We start from the raw sequence: 18145 nt of genomic DNA, 5'->3' as shown, positions 1-18145 counted from the left end.
AACAGGGCTTTGGAGGGCTGTCCCTCAGGGAGAACGTGCCTGGTATCTCCCTCCACCAGTGCCCCCAGGTGTGAAGTTCCCTCCCCAGAAGTGTCATTCCTACGAGTGAGGCACCAAAATGTTTCCACAGATCTTCCTCAAGCCTCATCCAGGTGAGGACTTAATTCCATTTGGCAGCCACAAGATTATCAGGAGTCAGGCATTAGTCAACCTTCCCTGGGAGGGTGGGCAGGCCCTGGCACAGGGTGCCCAGAGCAGCTGGGGCTGCCCCTGGATCCCTGGCAGTGCCCAAGGCCAGGTTGGATGGGGCTTGGAACAACCTGGGGACAGTGGGAGGTGTCCCTGCCATGGCAGGGGTGGCACTGGAGGGGCTTTAAGGTCCCTTCCAACCCAAACCAGTCTGGGATTCTGTGTCACATCGCACCAACCAGGGAGCTGATCCAGCTGAATACTGACCCTATAAACTGTTTTTATTAATAGTATTTTTTGCTTCCAACTGTATTAGCTCCCTACAGAGCCATGCATGCCCAAAGCCACCACAGCAGGGCTGGGACATCCACAGATGGGAAAAGCCAGCTGCCCCTTCCAGGAGGGAACTCAGGCAGGGTTAGTGCCCAGCTGGGGCTGATGAAACATTTCTGCTCTTGGATAAACCAAAGCTTGAACCATCAGAGCAGTATTTCCCCCTTTGGATGATATGGTTAACTAACATTGATTTATGTGCTCCAAAGCCAGAGCATTCCTTGGAAGTTAGATAAACCACACACAAATTGCAAGTAATGCTGGAAGGGTCTGTAGAGGCTCTGTGTAGTTATGGACAGAAATATTTATTGCGTTTGGCGTGGAAGCTGCAGTCTGGGAGCACTGGGCAAAGAACTCAACTGGGTGAGCACTGCAGCACCAGGGAGCAAGCAAATTCCTTCTTTTCCTTTCCCAATAAATTATTCACCAAGGTGAACAGCTGTCACACTGACATTTCAGATCTGAAATATAGTTAAGAGCAAGTTATAACTAAGGCAAAGAAAATGAATGTCAGAAAGTTTTTGTTTTTTCAAATTTCAGATAAGCTCTTTAGCCCTGGGGTTAATCAGAGCTCGGGAGCACTCGCTCCCAGCCCAACTTCTTCCTTGAAAAATGTCTCTGTGTGCAGCCTGGGTGTAAACATGCACAGTAAGGGTATTTATATTTAATGCAATTTAATGGGGCACACCTTTAATTCATTGCCCAAGCTAATCCAAATACCACTGGTCCTTCACAGAATCTTTGTCTTTCTTTATTAAGCAACACCAATTATCTTTTACCTTCACATGTGGTAACAGCCAAGGACTCTGTACTGCAGCCACAGAATCAGAGAACCATGTTTGGGTTGGAAGGAATCTCAAAGCCCACCCAGTGCCATCCCTGCCATGGGCAGGGACACCTTCCACTGTCCCCAAGTTTCCCCAAGTCCCATCCAATCTGGCCTGGGACAGTGCCAGGGATCCAGGGGCAGCTACAGCTTCTCTGGGCACCCTGTGCCAGGGCCTCCCCACCCTCCCAGGGAAGAATTTCTTCCTGATATCTAACCCAAATCTCTCCTCTTTTAGTTTAAAACCATTCCCATTCTTGTTCTATCATTATCTGTCCATGTAAAAAAATCACTCTCCTCTGTTTTATAAAAGCCCCCTTAGGCACTGGAAGGGGCTCTAAGATCTTCCCAGAGCCTTCTCTTCTCCAGGCTGAACAGCCCCAGCTCTCCCAGCCTGTCTCCATGGGAAGATTTCATGAATACACACAATAGTTGCTTCAAAAGGTAAAAATATTTCAAGTACAAGAGGCTGGCTGTCAGCAACAGTGCTGAGCTGGACACCAGTGCCTCTGGGTAAAAGCTGTTCTTTCCACAGCCAGCACCATTTCTCTGACTTCTCCTCTCCGCAGAGCAGTTAAATATTTAACAAATTTAAGCATTTTATGTTCCCAAGCAGAAGCAGAGAAGCTGTATCTCGCTCACAGCCACAAAACCCACAGGACCCAAGAGCATCCCCCCAAAAGGCCTCAGCTCTGAGATCGACAGGAACTGAAAGGCAGGAGAGAGAGAATCAGGCACAGGCTGGAGCCAGCCCTGGGGTTTCTCCACAGTTCCTCCATACGTGTCCAAGTCCCCAAGACAAGACTGAAGGCACATCCCAGGGAAGTTTACTTTGCATCAATTGCACAGGCCCTGGAAGCAGACACGCTCCACACACCCCCGCACAAACAGGATGTATCTCCTGATGGAAATCTGTTTTGTAATCAAAATCTTGATTGCTTCATTTGTGGGGAGAGGGAAGGTGGATCAAAAACATAAACATACAGAAATTATACAGCTATGGATTTCAAGTTCAAATATGAACCCACAGAGATTATATTCCGAGAACAAGGAGCAGCCAGAACATCCCCAGCCACGTTCTGTGACAGAATCAGACACCTGCAGCTGCACACTGCTTACTAAAAATTAAACCCTGCACCATTTATCTGCCTGCCAGCACATGTTTACCAAGTACTAGGACTGTCTTTCCTTCCCTCGACCCAAAAAGAGAAGTTATATTTAGGATCTGTGCTTTTATTTCCCAGACTCCAGGACGTGCCACGGCCTGTGCATCCTCCCCAGCATTTCCAACCTGACCAGCAGAACTCATACCCTATGCTGGGTTTACTGGGCTCAGGCTGGGGGAGGACAGGGCTCATGGTGCAGCTGCCAGGAGAACTGGGAGGTAAAAGAGATGATGGCAGGGGCATTAAGACAGAATTTCCTCTGAGCTGTATGGACAGATGATGGCCAGACAGTCAGGAAGAGGAGCAGTGTCACTGCTAGGGGTAAATGAAGCATTCAAGGAGAGAGCGTTTCACAGAATCATGGAATGGTTTGGGTTGGAAGGGACCTTAAAGCTCATCTCATTCCAACCCCCTGCCATGAGCAGGGACACCTCCCACCAGACCAGGCTGCTCAGAGCCCCAGTTTCAGCACCACCAGAACAGTATCCAGTTAAACCACGTGTCCCATTCCTTCAGACATTCCATGTGCAGGGTTGAGTGTTTCTGTTGGATTTGTCCCCCTTCCCCAGCCAAGTGACAAGAGTTCAAAATACATTTGGGAGCACCAGGGGAAGAGGAGACTCTGTTGGATCCCCCAGAAACTGCAGCACCACAAGGGTGTCAGCTGTGTCCAGCCCTCACACGCCAGGGCCAGGCCTGCACCCTGTCACCCAGCCACACTTCTCCAGGTTACACTCACCCATTTGCTCCACAATTTCAGGTGGGAAAACCCGGGAAGCAAAAGCTCTTCGGAAAATATCTGAGAATTCTTTGTCCAGGCCTCCAATGCCCATTTTCTCAAAATTCCAGTCAGGGTTGATGATTGACTGCCGGTTCTCCTTGGTCTTTGATTTACCTGCAAAACCCAAGAAAAGGTTTCAAACACAGCCCAGCAGAATCCCAGCACACACAGACACCAGAACAGCTCTGCAGGTCAGACCCCAGCCCTTGAACTCTGTGCTCAGTTCCAAATGTTGGCCAGGAGGACACACTGTGACAAGGACACGAGGACAGGACACCAGAGACACAGCTTAGTAACTGATTTTCCCAACCTTCCAACAGCCCATTTCAGGGGTTTCTCCAGCCACGTGCTGCTCCCCTGTACTGAAGAATCCACAGTAGATTTCTCTGCCACAGATTCACCCAGGTGCCCCTGGACCCACATAACCCCAGCACCAAGAGTGCCATCAGCACCCAGCTCCCGTGGCTGCTCCCAGAACCAGCATCCACCCTTTTCCAGGCCACCTGGGATGAGAACAGGTTTGTCCTGCATCCTCCTCAGTCCTGCCTTTTCCAGGCCCCACCTGTTCTTCCTTGCACAGCAGCAGCTCCACACTGGAGCCCTTGTTCCTCTCTGTCTTCTCTCTTCCTCCCACACCCTCTGATGGGCAGATGGACCTGCAGGTGCTGCAGCTTGGTTGTACCTTCAGTACAGGCACAGAATGATGGATGCTCTGCTTTGTTCATATCCCTCTATAACAATATGTGATCACTCTTAACAGCCACATTTATCAATTCCTAACAGGGCCCAGGCTGCACAAGCTGGGTACAGCATTCCCTTGATCCTACCTGGGATCTGGGCCCACCACAGCCATCAGTTTTACTGAGGTCAGGAGAGCTCTTCCTCCCACACATCATTCACAGTTGTATTGAATCTCCTCTGCCATTTCCTGCCTCAGTCACTGAGCTCAGCCGGAGCCAGCTTGGGCACCTCATTGCTCCGGCTTTTCCCCGTTTATTCAATAATTACAGCGAGCAGCAAAGGCCCAGAGGAGATTCCCACTGAACTCCACTGACATCAGCTATTTCCTCCTTCCCTTTCATCCCTCACTGACTCATGCAAGGACCTTCTCTCTCATTGATCTGTTTTGATTCTTTTTTAAGAAACTTTGACAAAGAACTTTGCTGGAGGAGCTTTGACAAACCACCAGCCCACGTCAGCCCCTGTGCCAGTGCTTTCTGATTCCTGTAATGAACTCCAGTGGGATCATGAGGCAGGACTGCCCTCAGACAAGACAGGCTGCCCCTTCCCAGTGTATCACTTTCATTAAGGTATACTCTAATTTAATGGTTTATTATAGTTTCTGTTGATTTCTTCTGTACAGACCTCAGGTTCAAAGATCGACACCTCTCCAGACCTTTTCCAGAATCCTTTGGAAAGGAACAGCACACTCACCACTCTTGGTCCCCAGATACTGGAGCAATTTGCAGGAAAGTTACACGAAATAATTACTTTACAATTCAGAAGAACAAAGGCTAGTCCTGGCAAACCACCACAGTTCCCTGTCTGTTCCATAACCTCTTCCAGAGGCACTCCAAGTGCAGCCAGACCCCTGAGCACAGGTTTGCAGCCCTTTAACCACCTCCTTTCCCTGTTGCTGACAAGCCACTGGCGTTACAGCCTCACAGAGCTCCTCACTCCCTCTGCAGAGGAGCCTGGAAGTACTCAGAGTGTTCAGGAAGCAGAAAACAAACACAAATGCTCCTGGAAGGATGCTGGCAAATCCACGGAGTCTCACCTTGGGTTTATTCAAGGGAGCCTACAAACAAGCACTGACACTTCTGTCAGTTAGATCAACCTTCCACAGGGCTTCCAGCATCCTCAGCTACCAGGGAAACGCACAGAGATCTGACAACCCAGGGAAAAAGCAAAGGCACTAACAAGTATCTTTAACTCCTGCAGAAATGGGATGTTTCCTTAGAATTCCACAGTGCTTTAAGGGTTGCCCCTTAATGGTTTCCCCAGTGGGGGCCATTCCCATCCTAGAACACCACAGAACCACAGAGATTACAGAGCCACAGGTTCCTGTGGGGTGGAAGAGACCCCAAAGGTCACCCAGTGCCACCCCTGCCATGGGCAGGGACACCTTTCACTGTCCCAGGCTGCTCCAAGCCCCGTCCAACCTGGCCTGGGACACTTCCAGGGCTGGGACAGCCACAGCTTCTCTGGGCACCCTGTGCCAGGGCCTGCCCACCCTCACAGGGAGGAATTTCTTCCCAATACCCAATCCTGCAAACAACAAGTGTGCATTTTGCTGCTCTGTTCCACAAGCTCTTCTAAGAGGTGCTTCAAGTTCAGCCAGATAATGAATGAGCACCAAGAGTCCAGGAAGCACAGCAAACAGCAGCTCTGTGTGAGCTCAACCAGACTCTTTAATGCTGGTCTAAACACATCTGGAATCAATATTTCAATTCCAAGGGCAGCAAAACAAACAAACAGGAACGTGCCTCTGGGTAACACGCCAGGGACAGCCCAGCAGCACCTGGGACACAGAGCACCTACAGGCCTGCAGGGAATCCACAATTCCCCTGTGTTTATCATCCCAGTGCTGCACTCCAGCTTTTAGGTCAGACCCCTCAGCCAGGGCTGTTCCTGCTCCCACAGAGCTTGGCCTACACTCCCCCCTTCTGGCTGCACCTCAGCACGGTAAAATTCTTGCAGCTTGGATTAAAACCTCATCCACTGGTTTCATAACACAATTTTATGCTAAACAGAAGAAACAGAATTGGCTTTTAAAAAAAATTATTACAATTCTTCTCCATTGAAGCAACACAGGCCCTTTACTGAAGGCAGAGCTCAGTGACACTCACTTCACTTTCATCTCCTCTCTCACAATTCAATTATTCAGAACTTTACAATTCCCCAGAGACCAACAAAGCACATTAAGCAGCTCTGCCTCAGATCAATGAGGAGATTAAATGAAGTACCAATTTGACAGAAGTAAATCGAGGCACAAGAAGCTCTTTTGTCTTGTCTGCAGACAATGAAACCAAATCCTGGGGAAGGGTCCCTATTCCCAACCCACCAGCTCTCCCACAGGACCACTCCTCACACCCACACGTGCCAGGAGGGAGATCACAGGTCATTCTATGGCTCTGAATATTAACCAGGTACAATCCCCCTGCTGCTGTGACTCAGTGAGCAGGGTTATTTAACACACCCCCAGCTGCCCTGAACGGGTGTAATCCCCCAGTCACAGCTGGGAACTCACTGCCCTGCCCCTGCAAGTTTCATTTGGTGCTATTAACAGCTGTATCCTCGTTAAGATGCTTAATTACAGCCATCTACAACCCAGCCTACAGAGCTGTGTTGGGGTTTCAGCACAGGCTGAGTGTTCAGATCAAAACTCTGATGAGGTGCAAGGTGTGGTTACACAACAGCCTCACATCTTCCCTCTCTCTGGAGTGACTGTGGCACAAAGTCCCAGCCCCACACGGGAGGGAATGTGGCCCTACAGGGCAGCACCAGACCTCAGCCCCTGCCACAAGCTCCTGCAGTGCTGCATGAGCTGAATTCTCCTTTCCTAAGTGGCTGCTACCCTCAGATGGTTTTTTCCTGTAACAAGTACTCACAGCACTGAGCACTCCCAGCCAAGCAGAGCTGTGCTTTGAAGCCTACTGCAAAAATAAACCTAGTGGCTCCCTGAGCCCCCACCCAGCAGCTGCCCCAGCCACTCCTGATCTGTGCAAGAGCAGCAGCAAAAGGAGGAGCTTCCTTAGCTCATGGACTCTGGGAGGAAGGAACAAAACAGGGAAGAGAAACAAGAAAAAAGAAAAATAAAAGTGTCTGTTCAGCCTTGAATCACAGGCAGGAAAGAACAGCCAGAGCCACACCACCAGCAAGGGAAGGATCTGCAGCTGGAGCTTGGAAAGAGTCACCCACCTCATCCCACTGGTAAGCAAAGGAACAGCCAAAGGAATAGCAGGTGTCCCTGATCCCCAGAATTCAGCGCAGTCCCTGCTCCCCAGGAAGCCCCCACAGTCCCAGGGCACACAGAGCCACTGCAGGGAAGGGCTTCAGTGCCCACTCTGGGGCCCAGGTCCCACCATTCAAACTGGTGGCTCTGTGGGAACACTCCAGATCCAGCCCAACCCCCACACCACTTTCTTTCCAAAGGAATGTGTGGAGGACACGCCAATTATTCCCCAATTTCGTTGATAGCCAAGTGTGATATTGTACATAGAGATTTGTTTTGTTGAGGTTTCAGAAAGCGTCTCTTCGAATCAGAGTTCCCAGTTGTGTGAACAAACTCGTGTGAGCAGTTACACACACAGTGCCCCCTGTGCTGTTCTGCAGCTCCCATGGCCTTCCCAAGAGCAGGACTTTGACATTCTGACTACACATTTAGAAAAAGCTCTCCATTTCCTAATCTCTTCTCTTTTAATTAAATTTAATGGGAGAGCTGTTGGCTTGTTACTGTCTCTGAAAACATCATTCTCTGATGTTTGAAGAGTTAAAATATTTCAACCAGCTGCTGCCTGCTGGTCCATTTGGCCTTGCTAATCTAAGCCTGGGAGTGAAGAAAAAAAGAAACAACCTTGAGGCAATGAAGTCTCCCAGGCCTGAAAAGCAGCAGATCTCAACCATTATTTCTCTGTTTGGGTGCAGGAACTCACCAATCAGATTGAGAGAGGAGTTCTCAGCTTTCTCAAAGGCAACTTGACTGTTTCCGAGAACCAAACCAACCTCGATCTGCAAAGGGAAGGCAAAGAAATAATTACATTAATTACTATCAGACTCAGCTTCAGATTGCTCCAGATGTGCCCCAAGCACATCTCAGAAGGCAGGAAAAAGCAGCAAAAGCTCTACTTCAAAAGTCACTGTGAAGAATGAAAAATACCAACCCCTCCTCTAAAACGAACATCATTGAATGCAGAAGCTCACCAGGTACAACAACCTGGCTTTTAAAAGTTACTGGTGTCGTTCAAACCCAAGTATTTTATTTCAGCAATATCTAGCAAGTAAAGGAGAAAATAAAATCATGTCCTTTCTACAGAAGGGAAAGTCAAAACTGGACATATCTGGAAGACAAAAAAGCTCAAGAGAGGCAGTTTCCATGAATTAGTACTTAGAGATCAAAAGCTACTCCTTGCATCCTCCCCAGCTCTGTAGTTTAGTGGAGACTGCACTGAACTGCAAACGATGCTCTTTGTCTTCTCTGACACAGCAGACATAGCCAGATGAGCCAGATGTGTGAATCCTCCAAAGGCAGAACACCTAAACTGCTCCTGGTAGCATGATCTGGTCAAGACTTGAAGCTCTGCAGTCCCCAAGGAATGGACAGGAGTTCCTGGGAGCCCACCTTCTGTTTTTTGCTTGTTCCAGACTCCCCTTTGAGAATGCTGGGGTCCATGGCTTCCATGTCCTTCACCAAGAGCCCAAAAAGCTTGTCATTAAAGCTGAACACCAGCTGTGGAAAGGGGAAAAAACATCTCATTAAAAAAAGTTAAAAAGGATTCTGACAAGACTTCCAAGATTTGAAGGAAAAGAGGCCTGAAGACTGAGTTAACCACCCAGCAACTCCCATGGAGTTTTTTTTCCCTGTAAAGCTCTGGGGTGCTGACCTTGTGCTTTCCCTGCCCCAATGTAAAAGTAACAGACCTAAAGTTGCAGAACATGAAGTCAGCTGGAGAAACTCAAAGAAAAAATTTCCTTCCAAGAAAAGCACCAATTTCCCCTCCCCCTTCTCCCCAGCTCAATGTTCTGTATCATCTCATGACATTTTCCTCTCACTTCAATAATTGGTGCTAGTCATAGAGAACAATTTAGCTCAAAACTTTCAGGCCTTCTGCATTTCAGTTTGACAAGGACACTTTAGGAATAGTGCTAACGAGAGAGAGAATGAATGCAACAAGAGGTAGGGTCCAATCCACAGAAAACCAAGCTGGGTCTGCACAATTCCTTTCCTTGAGTTTGTATTTCCAACTGCCTTAAGATTCAGACCCTGCAAGTTGTAAATACTGTGAGACCACCCTCCACCTGTTTTGAGAACAAGGCAAAGCAGAGGTTATCACACAGGGCTTTGCAGGGGCTGAAGCCCATCTGCTGCAGACCTCTGCAGGCTCAATCACAGGGACATCAGCTTTCCAAGGTCCCCAGGGAAAATACTTCATCCCTGTTTCACTATTTAAGTCCATACAGAAGCAATAAATCAGAGAATCCCAGAACAGTTTGGGTTGGAAAGGACCCTAAAGCTCATCAAGTTCCACCTCTGCCATGGGCAGGGACACCTTCCACCACACCAGGCTGCTCCCAGCCCCATGCAACCTGGCCTTGGACACTTCCAGAACAAGAAAATACCCTGTACTTGGGAGGTGCCACTGAGAATTAATCAAAGGTGTTTGTCTTGATCTTACAGGGAAGGAGGCAAAAGTGACTCCCCAAAAGATTCCAGGAGTTGCCATGCCCACATCCAACCAGGCCACAATGAAGAGAGACCTGAGCTCTCCCAAGCCCTGGGATTTTCCTCAGAGATTTAAGGTAGGGCAGATTCTAAACCCCTCTGCCCATGCTCTCAGTGAAAGTCACAATGGTTTGACTTTTCACTAAGACACCCTTCACACAAAGAACAATTCCTGCCCCTGACCCGGCCTTTGCAGAGCCCTTGGCACCCTCAGATGTCCCTCTCAAGCCCACACGTGGTGTTTTAGCCCAGTTCAGCCTCAAAGCCCCAGAGCAAAGCCCACCTGCTGGCCCACGGAGAAGGCCTGGCTGTTGAACTGCTGGATGAACTCTGCAGCCATCTTATCTGTGTCATAGGGGTTGGAGTCGATGTTCTTCTTCTGCAGGAAGTCGATCTCGATGGTCATGGTGCCAATGCATTGCTTGGTCTTGTCAAAAGTGTACAGGGAAACTGGGAAAAAACAAGAAACAGCACATTTCAGGACAGCAAGGTCCCCACAGTGTATGAAACACGTCTGGCAATACACACCCTTCCCTTGAGAGTGAGTAAAACTGAATATATTATTTCTGATAGAGACCCTTATTTCTCTTATATCCATGTTCAACTACAAGGTAAAAAATACAGGAGATTTTCCACTGAAAATCCCTGCATTGCTATAAAAACTCTTAATAAATCTTTAAAACACCACACAGACTTTGGGGGATGAGGACAATGAAAGCAAATCCAGACATGCTGTGGTCCCACACATCTGTATCTCCACCCAAGGGTTTGGACACATCTCTGGGAAGCCCAAAAGCAGCATTAAGGGTAGTCTTGCCCAAAAGCAGTGACAAGAGGCCATCACTGGTCTTCTGTGGCAGCAGGCTGCTGAGCTTTCCTCCAGGTGAGGCAGCAGAAAGTGAACTACTGCACGTTCAAGTGCAGCAATGCAACCTGCCAGCCCAAAACAAAGCACATCATCAACTGTCCCTCATCCCTGACACTGAGGAAACAGTCCCCACCCCAGAGGTGCCCTTGGGCCTATCCTGACATTTCCAGGTTACCTTCAGTGATGCAGAATCACCTGAACAGAAAGCCAAGGGGCAGGGAAGGCACTGAACAGTCACTGCCAACCTGATCCCACAGGTACAGCACGTCAGAAACAGGAGTGGAAAGAGGGGAAGAGGATGGAAAGGGAAGAGCAACAAAATCCACAACTCCAGGGACACTGCTCAGCATGGGGGACCAGAGGGCAGGACCCCACAAACAGGCAGGCCCAGCAATCCACAAACCAGGCTGCAGCAGAAGCCAGTGACTCTCCAGAAGACTGAGGAACATTAAAGGTTTGCTTTGAATCAGGAGAACAGAGTCTCCTCTGCTACAGAGGTCATGGCTAAGGATGAAGCAGCAGGAGGGGAATGTGGGGAAGGTGCTCCACTCAATCTGTGATTTCCTGTCCAGCCCTTGGCAGCAGAACTGTTCCAGAATAAACCTGCAGATGCTGAGAAGGTGTGAGGGCAGAACAAGCCCCCAGCATGGTCTGCTGCAGGATTTGGTCACCTGAAGGGACCAAGGAGAGCCTGTCTCTTGCTGAAGGAGTTACCAGAAGACACAGCACACACACCAAACATCCTTCCTGGGATGAGCTGCCAAGGACAGATCTTCCAGGAAACAGGGATGAAGATGAAAACTCCAAACTACTTCCTGATCTACTGCCAGTTCTTTCAAAAGGGATGTGGCAGCAGGGTTATCCCTTTGGTCTTGCAAGCAAACACCAGGAGCTCCTCTCACCTTACAGGTCACCTCTGGGCAGTTTCCTTTTTCTTGCTGAACCTCATGGCTTTGTCAAATAAAAGCTTCTGGAATATCAGTGTCTGGATTTGGTCACATCACAGGCCTGAGGTGTCAGCTGCACACGAGCAGCTCTTACATCCAGGACAGAGGGGAACCCCCAGCGTGGGGCTGCAGCCCAGCCAGCAGTGCACAGCACCAGCTCCAAGAGCCTGGAATGTCCCAGAGAGAGGCCAGCAACGCAGCAGGAACCTCCTGGCTCCAGGAGGGCAGCAGGGACCTCCCTGGGATGGGAAGGCACCTGAGACAGCCTGCCTGGCTCCAGCTGTGCATCTCTAATGGAACACGGAGCTGGTGCAGCTGAGCTGCATTAAGGCAGGACAGCCACATCCACCCAGGGCACTCTCCCTTCCCACCAGGAAAACCACTCACATGGAAAACCCTTAGTGTATCATCAGGGGCTCAGCAGGACTCACATCACTGCTCCACAGTGGGCTGCAGTTACAGCTGATATTTAAAATGCAGCTTCCACATTATCAGGGGACCAGGACAAAGCACGAACCCCGGTAAATCACTGGGTTTGTGAGCACTTCTCCCTACCTGCAGAATGCCTTTACAAATCCCTTCCACCCAGCAGGGAGTCAGATGACATTTAGTCACTCTGCACAGAATCACTGCATTATTTTTGTTAACACAGGCTCCCACGTAGCTGGGAGGTTTACAGCAAAGCCCAGGACAAGGACAGCCACAGACTGCTCTAAGAGCTGATCACACAGAATATTGGTGCTTCTTTCCCCAAAAGACCTGAGTACTGAAAAGCACTGATCTGTAAGTGAGTTGGCACACGATCAGCAGGCAAACAAGGGTGAGAAACAAATTAATTTATGGGTCTCCCCCCATTATAGGTCATTTTTCAGTTAAAACAAGACCAGCTAGCAAAAAAATCACAGGTTAACAGAATCACCAAGGTTGGAAAAGGCCTCAAAGATCACCAAGTCCAACCATCAACCCAGCACCACCACCATGGTCACCACTAAACCATGTCCTCAAGTACCACATCCACTGGTTCTTCGAATATTTCCAGGGATGGTGACTCCACCACTGCCCTGGGCAGCCTGTTCCAAGCCTTTACAACCCATTCTGTGAAGAAATTTTCCCTAATATCCAACCTGCACCTCCTCTGGCACAACTTGACGCTGTTTCCTTTCATCCTGTCCCTTGTTCCCTGGGAGAAGAGAAGACCAAGCTCCTTCCAGGTCATTGTATGGAGTAGGAAGGCCTGCCCTCAGTGTCCAGGTTAAAATCCTGGCTTTCAAGCAAGGTCTGTGAAATATCCAGTTGTGCAGAGAGGCAGAGACACCCACTCCAGCCTGTCCCTACAAACACAGCAGACTTCACATCTGAGTACTGATCCATGCTCACAGACCTGCAGAGACCACAGGCACTGGGAAAACAAAGAGCCAGAAGGGAGCCTCCCCAGGAGCACCTCACACCCACAGCTGCACCACTTCCCAGGCTCAGTCCTCCTCATTCTGACACAGGATGCAGCCATCAGCTCTGCCCACAATCCCCAAGGAGGAATTGAATTCCCTGGAATCACTGTAAGCAGCTCCAGAGGCAAAGCAGCAGCCTCATGAGCAGCGTGCTCCAGTGCAGAGAGCACGAGCCAGCCAAGCACAGAGCAGGTCACAGCAAGGGAGAGGATGAGCTGCCCTCCCCAGGAGCACAGAGGTGACTTCTGATGGTCCAAAGAACAAACCTGATCCATTACCTGGACCTGCTGTAGCAAAGAACACAGAGACCCTCCTGTAAGAAGCTGCTGCCAGGAGTCTGATCAACATTCCAGCAGCTACAGACAGGTTCAGCAGCTGCACCTGTACCTGACAGTGATCCAAAGCAGAGGGAACAGTGACAGACAGCACCAAGTCACAAAAGAGCCAACTGGTCTCCTCCAAACATTGGCCAAGGCTTGGAAGGCTCAAGGAAGACGTGAAATAGGAAATTCACCTCAGCCCTTCACCTTGCTGCAGAATGTTCTGGTCAGTTATTGGTGCAAACACCAGTGCTGCTCCCAGAGCTCAGCACTGCAGGGCACACTGCTGCTCCTGGCAGCTCCTGGCACTAAAATGTCCTCATTCATTCCAGTGCTGATGCCAAGAAGTTCCCCAAGGACAAGAGTTAGTGGGAGTGTTCTCCAGATACCCAGGAACAGGCTGTCCAGGACATGCTCAATGTTCATATCTGCATGTGGACACTGATGTCCCACACAGAGCCAGGCTGAGATACCAACAGGCATCTGGAGAAACTGCCAAAAGTCCTCCAGGTCTGGAAAACATTAAATGCAGAAAGGCTGCAGAGAGGAGAGCAGTTCCTTCACTAACGAGGGCCTCACATCACCTGGAGAAGGGCTGGAGATCTGAGAGTTCCCAATTCAGTTTCCCTTCAGGATAGAAACATGAATTCAGCTTTATAAACACATCACAATCCCTCTGCTGATCCACTCACCATCGATCTCCTGTCCAATGGAAAGGCCGGCCCATTTTCTCTGTAAAACAAGACAAAAATGTCAGAACACCTGTCCTGCAGAACATCTGTCCTCTCAAAGGCAGCCTCCTCACCCAGAGGAGCAGGATTCTCGGGAGAACCTTCAGCAGCAGAAAAAAGGGGCAGAATGGAATATCCCAAACACCCCCAAATTAACAGGAAACAAGTCAAAAACATTGAATAATCTCTTTAAATAATTCAGAAGGTTGTTCTGCCCAACCTTCTTCAGGTTACTGGTCTCCCCACCATCCTGGAGGCAGAAGTTGTGCTGCTGGACAGGGCTTTTTGTCATTCTGCTAATTTCCTAGCAAAGCCCAGATTCTGAGCACTCCACAGGTGCCAGAATGGCTGTTACACACCCCGTGGGCATTTTAAAAGCTTGTTCTAATGTGCTCCAAGCTACAATATTACCTGAACCAAGAGAACCAGTAAGAATGAAACTGTTCAAATCCTTTAGGTCCCTTCAAATTCCTTTAAAAAGATTCGTGCTGTACGGAACTGCAGAAGTGGGAAATGGTTTACAAATTATGTGACACAAAAAATCTATAACCTTTACAATTACACCAGTTCTGGCTTGATGATTGCAAAAATGGGGTTTTCCCAGTGGCTGCTGCTGCATTACAGATTGGCTGCAGTGTGTTCACAGCCCTCATCACAGGCTATGCCATGCTCACAGTTCCTCAGATATCAAATAGAGGCACCAGTCATGGACACGTGTAGGTGTCATTAACACAGCTCCAGGGAGCTCACATTTGAAAAGTTGTAATTTATGGTCATTTGTATTTGCCTTTTTGTCTGGGAGAAGGAACACAATGACTTTGTTCACAAAGTGAACATTTCCCCCTTTACACCCTCTCCAATGTCCACAGAATATCCTGAGTTAGAAGGAACCACAAAGGATCATTAAGTCCAACTCCTGCCCTGCCCAGACACCCCAACAGCCCCACCCTGGGCATCCCTGGCAGCGCTGTCCCAATGCTCCTGGAGCTCTGGCAGCCTCGGGGCTGGGACCATTCCCTGGGGAGCCTGGGCAGTGCCCAGCACCCTCTGGGGGAAGATTAGTGAGGATCTTCTCTGAGGCAAGAGATACAGCTCAACTCCCATGTTCACTTGGCTGGTTTCTGCTAAAGGTTTCTCATCACTGTGCAGCAGTTCAGATTTTAGGCTCTCAGGATACAAAATTTGTCACACCCAAGATTACCACAGAGCAAAGGTGGTCAAGAACTCCACAAGAATAGTGAATGAACAACAAGCAGATGTTCTGGAGGCCTCAGAGCACAGACATCACCATCCCTGAACAGGAACAGTGAACACGCGCTTGGTGTGAGACTGACTGCAACCATCCAAGGCTCTGGGAAACCCTGGGAATTAACACCCAGCATGAGGAACACCCCAGTGCTCAGAGGGCTGGAACAGCTCTGCTATGGAGACAGGCTGAGGGAATGGGGGCTGTTTAGCCTGGAGAAGGCTCTGGGGGGATCTCATTGTGGCCTTTCGATACCTAAAGAGGACTTAAATCTGGGGACAGACTTTTAAGTAGGGACTGCAGCAATAGTACAAGGGGAAGTGGCTTTAAACTAAAAGAGGGTGAATTCAGACATTTCATATGGTGAAAATGGTAAAACCCTGGGCCAGGTTGCCCAGAGAGGTTCCAGGGAACATTCAAGGTCATATTGGACAAGGGCTGTGAACAAACTGGTCTAGTGGGAAACGTCCCTGTTCATTCAGCCTTTAAAGGCCCTGTCGAACCCAAACAGCTCTATAATCCTACAAATCAAGCACTCACCTCCCAAAAACTGCAACATTCCCTACACAGCCCCTTCTCCACAGGGAGCACCAGGCCTCACCCCTTGGCAGAGGGGCTCTCCTGGCTGCACAACAACAACTGCAACATATAAAAATCAACACAGTGACCAGCAGGAGATGCTTATGCTGTTAAAGTCAGTGCACTCAGGTCACTGCTGGGCAGTTTGGGCATCACAAACCACAGCCAGACACTGGTCAACATAACATCCCCCACCCACTCCTCCAGACAGACCCAGTTCCAACAGCACATCAAAAGGCAAAATGTCATCTGGGGGCTTGTGCCAAGACGTGCTGAGGAAAAAAACCCTCCTGCGTTTGCAGCACAGAGACTGGGCTTTGGAGCAGTCACTGGCAGGGAGATATGAAAGCACTGAGTCAGAGACAATGATTGCTGCAGGTTCATGGGATGACACTCAGGCTGAGAGTTAAAAGCTACAAGCTTCATTTTTTGATTTAGAAGTTAATTATATTCATTATTTATTCTAACCATCACTTAACATCTGATGATGACTTAATTAAGAAAGCCAAGACAAAGGGGTTTTGAGGTTCTTTTATGCATTTCCTTGCACTTTTCATCTAAAAACACTACCAATGACTGAATGTAGTCAATAAAACTTCTGGCAGGTCTTAAAAAACACAGCAAAGAAACCCTGTAAAGCCAAGGGAAAATAGGGAACAATAAAGATTCACAGGGAAGGGCAGATATTGCTTAGGCTTTTCTTTTTCAAATCGTTTATTTCTGGTAGATTTTTAAAAGGTTAAATTACACCTTTTCAGGTATCTTTATCCCACCATGCACTAAAAATATATCAAAGTAATGTAAGCACAGTCACTTCAGTTGTAGTACAAGTCTCCTTGAACTTCTGCTGGCAGAAATCAAATTTGCAGCATACATTTACTCCAACTAGAGAACTTATCTTCAATCCTGATCCCAAAAGAGATTTTGCTTATTTTGTAGAAGAGTAGAAAGTCCAACCACGCCGTACCTGGGGCAAGCTGAAGGCGATGCTGCCAGGGATGACCGAGGGGTGGGTTCTCAGTGTGAAGATGTATTTGTGGTTGGGAGAGGTCTTCACCACAACATGCCTAGAAAAGAGATCAGTATTTTACTCTGGCGTGTACCAGGAGGGTTTTGCATTGTTCACAGTGCTGTGAGAGCCCAAAAGAAACACCCAGCTTATCTCTGGGGCTGCACAGGAAAACCACAGCTCGACGCAGGCGCGCAGCAGAGTGACAGAGCCCATCACCCTCGCTGGTACAGTGGCATCTCAAAGCCCAACTGCAAGACTTTGCACCAAAAATTACTATTTACATCCCCCCCAGTAGCCCTTAACTTCAGGACTGCACTGTAGAAATGAGAGAACCAAACCACAACCACAAACTGAAGCTGCTACAGCTAAAAATCAACACCGGTTTCACATCTCAAGCATTAACACCAAAGCATCAGTATCTTACCCCCAATAAGCACTGTCCCCAGCTGTGATGCCAACAAGAAGTAGATGCAAAGCCCATACAGGGATCTGAGTGTATTGTTTAGAAGTTTGACAGCAGGAAATAATGGGAGGAATTTCTGTACAAAAAGTAAAATCACACAGGCCATGCAGCTGTTCCTCCTGGCACAAGTGACCAACTGATCTTGAACTCAGACAGCATCCGAGTGGCTGGAAAAACAGCATCACAGTGTTGGAAGGAGAACCAGTGGGAAAGGACCTGGGGGCGCTGATCAACAGCAGCTGAACAGGAGCTGGCATGTGCCCAGGTGGGCAAAAAGGCCAAGGGCACCTGGCCTGTATCAGAAAGAGTGTGGCCAGCAGGCCCAGGGCAGTGACTGTCCCCTGTGCTGGGCAGTGGTGAGGCCACACCTTGAGCACTCGGGTTGGTTCTGGCTCCTCACTGCAAGGAAGACATTGAGGGGCTGGAGCCTGTCCAGGGAAGGGAACGGAGCTGTGGAAGGGTCTGGAGCACCAGGAGGGAGCTGGGGGGGCTCAGCCTGGACCTTCTCACTCTCCACAACTCCCTGACAGGAGGGAGCAGCTGGGGGTGGGGTTGGCCTCTGCTCCCAGGGAGCAAGGGACAGGACAAGAGGAAATGGCCTCAAGCTGTGCCAGGGGAGGTTTGGATTGAACATCAGGAAGAACATCATGGAAGGGGCTGCCCGGGGAGGTGGTGGAGTGCCCATCCCTGGAGGGGTCCAAGGAATGCCTGGACATGGCACTCAGTGCTCTGGGCTGGGTGACAAGGTGGGGATTGGCCACAGACTTGGCTCAATGATCTGGGAGGCCTTTTCC

The 18145-nt window shown here is 49.2% G+C and overlaps 1 protein-coding gene across 1 annotated transcript in view; it reads right to left on the bottom strand.

Moving 5' to 3' along the window:
- NSF (N-ethylmaleimide sensitive factor, vesicle fusing ATPase) overlaps positions 1 to 18145 on the bottom strand; it is a 74172-nt gene that overhangs the window by 37467 nt on the left and 18560 nt on the right. Inside the window, exons 3-8 of the mRNA XM_082297131.1 lie at positions 16844 to 16943; positions 14013 to 14052; positions 10021 to 10187; positions 8637 to 8744; positions 7951 to 8026; positions 3254 to 3409 (exon numbers count right to left, since the gene is read on the bottom strand). Coding sequence (XP_082153257.1) covers positions 3254 to 3409; positions 7951 to 8026; positions 8637 to 8744; positions 10021 to 10187; positions 14013 to 14052; positions 16844 to 16943 — 647 coding nt within the window. The remainder of the gene's footprint in view (positions 1 to 3253; positions 3410 to 7950; positions 8027 to 8636; positions 8745 to 10020; positions 10188 to 14012; positions 14053 to 16843; positions 16944 to 18145) is intronic.

This window comes from Coloeus monedula (assembly GCF_965178545.1).
Source record: "Coloeus monedula genome assembly, chromosome: 26".
Lineage (NCBI taxonomy): Eukaryota > Metazoa > Chordata > Aves > Passeriformes > Corvidae > Coloeus > Coloeus monedula.
The sequence above is the reverse complement of the archived record's forward strand: the minus strand, read 5'-3'. Positions and strand labels throughout refer to the sequence as shown.